The 7,934-nt window shown below is 47.5% G+C and overlaps 1 protein-coding gene across 1 annotated transcript in view; it reads left to right on the top strand.

Moving 5' to 3' along the window:
* The window catches only part of ITFG2 (integrin alpha FG-GAP repeat containing 2), a 13,428-nt gene extending 5,509 nt beyond the window's left edge, over window positions 1–7,919 (top strand). Inside the window, exons 8-12 of the mRNA XM_009329875.1 lie at window positions 1,824–1,877; window positions 3,585–3,676; window positions 4,198–4,315; window positions 4,918–5,091; window positions 5,253–7,919. Of these exons, the coding sequence (XP_009328150.1) occupies window positions 1,824–1,877; window positions 3,585–3,676; window positions 4,198–4,315; window positions 4,918–5,091; window positions 5,253–5,401 (587 nt within the window). The 3' untranslated portion in view covers window positions 5,402–7,919. The remainder of the gene's footprint in view (window positions 1–1,823; window positions 1,878–3,584; window positions 3,677–4,197; window positions 4,316–4,917; window positions 5,092–5,252) is intronic.
* Window positions 7,920–7,934: the final 15 nt, after the last annotated feature.

The following is a 7,934-nucleotide window of genomic DNA, read 5'->3' as shown; positions in this document are numbered from 1 at the left end:
GTACCTATGGAGAAAAAACAGCTTTCACTCCCCTTTGGAGCGTGTGGGAATAATACAAGAAGGCAGAAAATTCCCAGTGCAGATCACTCTCTCATCTGCAGCTGGCTGGAATCCAGCTTCATTTGCTCTGTCCAAGTATTACCCCCTGCAGTGCTGTCTGAGAATGATTTAGGCTGTCCAATGTAATTAGAACTGGGGGAGAAGAGGAATCCACTGAAACCCCTCCTCTTCCCCTTCCCAGAGTACCCTTCCTCCCCAGTTCCTAAGCTTGCCATGTTTTCAGCATCCCGGATGCTGCTATGAGCAACATGGTTAACAAGAGCATGAAATCAATTATTTCACTGTGTACAAAGCCTTGCATCTAATGAGAGGTGTCTGTGAAAAATGAAGGCACACAGAATAAGGGATAAAGAGAAGGTTGTGAAAAGCCCACTGATGCTGGACCATCAGTAATGAAACAGCTGAAGAGTGCCATGCTGACCGGTCTGTAAGGGGAACACAGCAGATCTTTTGGATCAGAGCCTGTCTGGAAGCATGTCAGCTAGCAGCAATAGAGCACTCAACCAGCTGATTGTTTGCTTTAAGCTGATCTGTGGAAATAGGGTAGTCTGTGTCCTGGGAGTGTGCAGGATGTTGTAGCTTGGAGCTGTCTATGGACAGTGGAGGTAGGCTTGCAGTATTACGTCATTCTGGAGAAACTGCCTATTTGCTTTCAGCTCTGCTGGCTTGTCCCAGACTGCCGGGTTTCCTGGGTTCCTGCAGACCTCGGGGAGCCAGTGTGTCTCCTACATTGTCACTGAAAGGATTAAATGCAGCTGTAGTTGAATGCAGCTCCAGTCCTCTCCCTCCAAGTGTGATATCACTTTCAAAACCTGACCTTGCATGTCTTTTCTGACTGGTAGTTAGGTGGAGAGTGTACTGAAGAGCTGAAGCAGCCCAGTGGTCAGGGAAGTCTCTTCTTCAGATTTAACTAGTCACATTCGTCAGTGCTGTCCTGCACACAACTGTGATGTACAGCCTTTGGGGAGGATACTGCTTGTGGGAAGTTCACAGCTGTATAAACATAGCCTAGGAAAGCCAGGACTGAGTGTGTAGATGAGCATGAAGGCACATGTCTAATCTGCTCATAAAGCAAGGGCTCTCTAGTATCTTACCAGTGTTTGCTGGGAGAGGATCACAACTTCTGTGCAGTTTTGCTGTAGCGAAAACAATAGAGTTGGTAGCATGATCTCCACAGACTCATTCAGGAGTTGCCATGGAGGTGCTTTTGTGCTAATGTGACTGATGCTTTGTCCTTCTAGCGGGACCTCTCTTTTTTTCCCCTGCACCTTCCCAGAACAGCCGAAGGCCGTGTTCCTGTCCTTGAAAGAAACAGTGAGGGTACAGTTGTAATACTCTTGTTTGGCTGCAGCTGTTCTTCACTTTGTCCTTTGTGATGGTCCTGCCCATGCTTGTGCATTTCTGTAGCCTGGAGAGGATGTGATGCAGTCCACTAAAATCGGAACTGCCATCAGCCTGCAAGTGCATATGTGGTACAGACAGACTCCTAGGATCAGCCAGCAGAGCCAGACATGCCTGTGATAAAAATGATCAGTGCAAACCAAAGGTCTTGGGTTTTGAGATGCCAGTGCCCTACAAATAAAAGCCAGCATGAAGTATGATTGGTTGCAAGAATCTGCAGATACCTGCTAAGCAAAGTGTCGAGGCTAGGCAAAAAAGGAGGTGGGATGGATCAGCTTGTTCTGGAATTTTTTTTCAGGAGAGGGAGAGAACAATGCTCATAAAACGGCATCAACTCCTGTAATTCTCTTCTGCACTTACAGGCTGCTCCAGTGAGAATAGTCGCTCAGGTCTCTTTGCCCTCTGTACTCTGGATGGTAAGTCCTACCACTGTCCTGGAAGAAAGGCCGGTGGGGTGGCCAAGGCCTGTCACTAATTCAAAGCAGGGAACCAGGGGCTCAGTGCTTTTGGTTTTGAAAGAAGGGGGAGCTGGGCTCCAGAAACACTTCCTGGGTCAGGCAAGAGAATTTGACTCAAAGACTCCTTCTGCTGACGTATTTTATATGAAGGCATGAAAGCTAAGACAGGAGCCAAGGTGAGAGTTGTCACTGTGAGCAAGTCCCCCATAAAGCAGGTGAGTGATAACATGCCTGTATCTGAGGATATGATGAAACGTGTTAAAGCTGAGCCTGTCTTTCTGTTCCTTACTGAATTGGGTCTGATATTGCACAGGCTTGCTCTCTCCAGGAAACCTGTTGTGTTTTCTATCTGTTACCAATATCTGCCTTTATCTCTCCCCTGGTACCGTCTATTCATCTGTGAATTTCAAAGGATTTTGCAAACTTTAATTGCTTGTATGGTCTCATGGCCTACGGGGGTAGAAGTATTAAAGCCATGCTGCAGTAAGCAGCTGGGAAAATGAAGAGGCTAGGTCATTGGCCCAAAGGCACACTGAAAGCTTGAGATGGAGAGAGAGACTAGAACTGCCATCTGCTGACTCCTAAGTTGCCTGCTTACTCAGTGGTCAAATAACTGTTTGAGATGCCAGTTCAACAGTGCCATTCATGTAGACGGGAGCCTCTAAACCACAGCAGAGATGTGTCCTTGTACTTGAAGGGACTTGGGTTTTTTCCAAAAGCAGTAAAGGAAATGGATGCTGGAACTTGAGTATTGGTAGAGAGGAGCTGGCCTCATGCAGACCTGGAGCCAGGTTTTTCTGCTTGTGCCCCTGACTGAGAAATGGTAGGACAGGCTGCAATAGGACTGAATCTAATGAGCTGAACGCAGGGTTTCTGTCCGAAAAACAACAGTATGGAGACAAGATGCTGTGCTTCTCTCTTCCCAGATAGGCAGCCCGTCCTATTTGGGCCAGAAGTCCACCTGCCCAATGATGTCCTGCTAGGGAACTTCTGATTATTCTTTGGGCCTGAACTCTGAAGCTTCTGCATCTGGCAAGGCTTCCTGCCTCACTGTGGTTCACTCGTGAGCCTTACCGAGGCTGGAGGGCACTGTGAGGATAGATTCATGTTTATGTTCCACTCTTTCACGGGCCTCCCCTCCCCCCAGTACTATCACAGTATCTCTGGATGACAGAAAAATGGTATGTGAGGTAAGTGTCCAGTATGGTTTTAGCAGCCAAGAGGCCGTGCCCGTGCTATTAGCCAGCCAGCTCTCAGCTGATACTTGTCAACATGGTGTCCTGAGATCACATGATCTGTGGGACATGGTGAGAAGCTTCTAGTTTACTCACTGTCTCATGTGAGATGTTATGTACTGTACTTTGGGAGCCTGTTTTGGGCACTTTTCTTATTGTCCTAGAGCACAGTCCAATTAGCAGGGCTGCTGCCATTTTTCCTCTCCGTTTCCAGTTGCTGATGTACTGATGACAAGATAAAGGACTGCTGTCCTTCCTAAAACTGAGACTGTGTTACCTATTATCAACCACAGCCTGTACCATGGGCCCAACCCTCTGCCTGCAGACCCTAAGTGTTGAAGGAGTGTGCAGGGCCCGGTGTTAGCAAACAGTCTGCTCCCTTTCAACATTTTCAAGACAATTTTTTTTTTTTTTTTTTCTCCCCCTTCAGGGACATTGAAACTCATGGAGGGAGCAGACAAGCTGCTCTGGTCTGTGCAGGTTGATCACCAGCTGTTTGCTCTGGAAAAGTTGGATGTTACTGTGAGTGTCTGTGAATAGGGCTGGGAGGGATGAAGGCAAAAACTCAACATGGCTTTGTGTATGTGAATTTAGGAAGGGCAGAGGGAGTATGACTCAGCTGAAAAAGGCTGGGATTATCTCAGGATGACACACAGAGTGCTCTGACTGTGCTGGTGCATTCTGCACTCATGTCAGTCTGTCCACCTGCAAGAGGTTGAGCTGTGTCTGCCTGTTTGACCCTAGTGAACCCAGGATCCTGCTATGAACTTTTCGTCCCCCAGCTGCTCTTTTAACTTATTGCAAAGTTGAATGGTTTTGCACACTGCTAATACCCCAATTGTCTACAAGCTCTTATGATACGTAAGGATTACAATAGAGAAGAGAGAGATGGTCTCCAAGTGCAAAATGTCTGGACAAGACGTCCAAAAGTGACACCTTGTTCAGACATTAGTGCTCTGTCTCTGAACAAGCAGGAAAGATTTTTGACTGCCTCTGGGAATAATTGATGTCCATGCTAATATGCAATCTTATGGTTCCTGCAGGGCAATGGACATGAGGAGGTGATTGCCTGTGCGTGGGATGGTCAGACGTACATCATCGACCAGAATCGGACTGTTGCCAGATTTCAAGCAGATGAGAATGTCAGTGCATTCTGTGCAGGTGGGGAGCCTGACTGCAAAGCCAGCCCTCACAGCATTTCTCCCTCAAAGCTACTACTCCACTTTGGGAGACCTGGAATCCTTTGTCTGTCTGCAGTGGGGAATAATTTCCCTGTGTGTATACTGCAGAAGGCCCAGATAGTCTTTCCTCTGGTGGCACCTGGGAAAAGTAGGGGTGAGAGGAGGTGATGCTGAGGTTTGTCTGTGATGGTTTTGGGTTTTTTTCCTGTCCTTTTTGGGAGTGTTACAGTGGTCTCTTGTCTTCCCCACTGCTTTTTTAATTTGCAGACTTCTAAACTGTTTTCAAGTGGAGATAAGGAGCCCCACAGAACCAGCCTGAGCCTTGGCTTTGCTCAGTCCCCTCTCTGACCTGCAAGAAGCAGCTTGCAAATTCCAAAGCTCTATGCATTAATAACAGTTTACAGACACTTTCTTGGATTGTCTCAAAGGCACTTCATATACCAAAGTCCGTGTCTGTTCCCCTCACCCCAGGTGCTCGCTGCTTTCTGCTGACAGCTTTGATACCTCATCATGAGAAGTCACCTATTTGTTTTCTCTGTCCTTCTGGAAGTAGTCGGATCTCCACACTTTTGCTTTCTGCAGGCCTCTATGCATGCAAAGGAGGAAGCAACAGCCCCTGCCTGGTTTATGTCAGCTTCAATCAGAAGATCTACATCTACTGGGATGTGCAGCTGGAGAGAATGGAGTCCACCAACCTGTTGAAAATCCTGGATTGTGACCCAGAGTTTGGAAGTCTCCTGCAGCAGCTGGGTGTGGGTGAGTGCAGAAAGGGTGAAGGATGTACAGGAATAAAGAGAGGAAGGGCTGCTGGCAGGTGATGTGCTGGGAACTAGAGTTCCAGGTACTTCTTGAGGAAGCGGGGCTTTTGTACTCCCTGTTGAGAATCCTGAACAATTGTCTTTCTCTCTTTTCTGTAGAAAGAGGCGATGTTTCTGCTGTCAAAGATCTGATTCACAAAACACTGTATTTTCCTGAGAAACAGCAGCAGAGCAGCCCCTCGCAGTGTCAAGACCCTGCCGGAACAGACTCCTCTGCCCACTACACTGCCATCCAGGATCCCTTATAACAAGTCACATAGAGGCTGACATCTTTAATATCAGCACAAACTCTTCTCTGACTGGAATCAGGCATCTAATGAAGATGAGACTGTTCTTTTCCCATCTCTGTCAAAGCTTCCAGACAGCGAAGGGTGTACAGGCTGGGTTCTGTGGAGGGATGTGCTTGGCTGTAGGCTTGAGTGAAGGTGGTGGGTTGATTTGCTTTTAGCTGAGGAAGCTACCAGAACAGCAAGAGCCCAGGATCCTGCTCATTGGCCTTCCATTGCCAGTTTCCATGTTCTCCGCTAGCTAATGCGCTTTATGGGTGGCTGTGAAGGAGCACTGAAGTCATAGATGGAGAGAATAGCTGAGCTCAGTCTCTGTTTTGGCCTATTCTTACAACTGCTCTAGCGATTACTTCTGAGTTCTTAGCAGGATCACAGTGCAGGAATTGCAGATGGAGGAACTGGATTAGGGAGCAGGCAACGTCTTCTCCCATTTAGGTGTGTTTTTAAAGTAGACCCAAGCATTGTTTGCCTTTGCTCTGCTGCTGCTCTTCTACCAAGCAGTTTCTCACAAACCACCTCCTGTTCTGAGGAGCTGGAGACATGCATGAGAAGAACCACAACTTGCACTAATAAGGTGTTGAGGGGTAACAGCTCCAGTGAACCTCAGCTGTACTCAAGAGGCATTGCTTGTCCCCGTCTTCTTGGGCACGGTGATCCCGGAGATGGCTGTGACTTAGCAAAGCAGCTGTGAACTGGGCAGTAGGAAGAATCTGTCTGAACCATGGATCTGTGGTGCCGTGAGAGCTTGGCCATTCCATGATAAGCAGTGGAAATGCCACACCTCCCTCTTGTTGTGGAGAGCACCATGCTATTTTGAGTCCTGCACAACTGAAAGATGTGGACTGGAGGTGATGTTCCACTTGCTGGTATGCGGAGTCTGGAAAAGGCCATTGCTCACGCAGGCTGCTCATATGCAAAGGCCCAGGCAGGAACCTTTCCACGTGCTGCTGGTGTTCTGCTTTTCCCCATCTCAGCTTGCCCCTTGCCTAACTCAGCTTATTAGGATAGGAGCAGCAGGCTCACCTGCTGTTTTGCATCTTTTATCTTCTCTCACTTGTGTGATGTTTTATTGGACATGCATAATGAATGGAGCTGTCCCTTCACCCTTGTGGCAGCCTGAGTCAGAGCAAATATAATTCAGTGATCTCTCTTTAGCAAATGGTAACATTTAAACATCCTGCAGGCTGTTGAAAACCTGCTGTTCTATACTCTGCCAAACATCCAAGGGCAGCCCTAACTGGGAGAAAACTTTGTATAGAGGAAAGGAGTGTCTTGCTCTTGGGTCAAAAGGACTGTTGTTGAAGTAGCCCTATGTGGTAGAAGGGCAGGATCTTTACATAATAAGCCCTAGCTTTTCTTTGCAATTTCCATCGGTAGATTTATGTAATCTTTATAGAGGACAACTTCTGTCCTCTGTGTTTGATAGCTGTGAAAGTTGAAGCATGGAGCAGTGAAATGGTATGACCTGCTCTGCGCCAGCTAGCTTGCTTCTCGGACCACTCTGTCTTCTGACTCTAACTATAGTGGAAGCTTCTTTCCATTTTAATGACCTCACTGAGGAGCATTTTTAAATGTTCCCCTGTCATACTAAGTGCTTATGTACTACTGGATCCTTCAGGCAGGAGCTCTAAAGTCATAATAGTGCTTTAGTAACAGTGGTGTTCAGAGCAGCAGGGCTTGAGTTTGTCAGCTATGGAGAGCTGATAGTGTAGGGACCACCTACTGATGGGCTAAAGCAAGGAGCTGTCTTGAAGCTTGTCAGCTCTGGACTGCAACCTCAAGAAATTGTCAGCTCTCATGATGCTGAGATGTACAGCCACCCATCCCAGTGGGCAATCACCACTGCTTCTGGCAAATTAGTCACTGTGACCCCTTGGGCTCTCATCAGTCTCATAGTCCTTTCCTAATGAGGATGAGTCTTGTTGGGGCTATTAACTAGATCACAGTATATTGCTTCTTGCTACTTCCAGGTTTCTGTTTCCCAAAACCTAAAGCTGCTCTTTCCGATCACCAGAACAAGTAAGGATTCTCCCTTCCCTCCCTTCAGGTGAAGTAGTAGCAGTTGCTACTCGTATCTCCTCCCCTTGGGGCCCAGCTGCAGTGGGGAGAAGCAGATGTCCCTACAGATGGGGTGAATAGTTTGGTTTCACTGTATTCTGAGATAATTCCCGCCTAGCCCTGTTGCTACCTGATTTTAATCTTGCACTTCAAAATTAGTGGAACTGACATGAAGAGGGACCACAGCGAAACAGAACTCTGCAGGGCAGTTTCCAGAAGCATACAACAGAAATGACGTTGTAGCAATGTCCCTGAACAGGCCTGTGTCGTGGCATATGCCGTTCTTCCATCCTGAACACAGACTACTGTTCTTCCTCTACTTAAGGTTGTGTATTTTCTTGTCCTGCTCCCCCCCGCACCCCCAGTAATTCTGTGGCTTCTGTCTCCCCCACCATCGATAGAAACGGGATGGTTACAAGCAACAGAAGGTAGTAAA

This window comes from Pygoscelis adeliae, unplaced genomic scaffold (assembly GCF_000699105.1).
Source record: "Pygoscelis adeliae isolate BGI_AS28 unplaced genomic scaffold, ASM69910v1 Scaffold618, whole genome shotgun sequence".
In the NCBI taxonomy this organism is placed as follows: domain Eukaryota; kingdom Metazoa; phylum Chordata; class Aves; order Sphenisciformes; family Spheniscidae; genus Pygoscelis; species Pygoscelis adeliae.
This window is presented reverse-complemented; position numbering and strand designations above follow the sequence as displayed.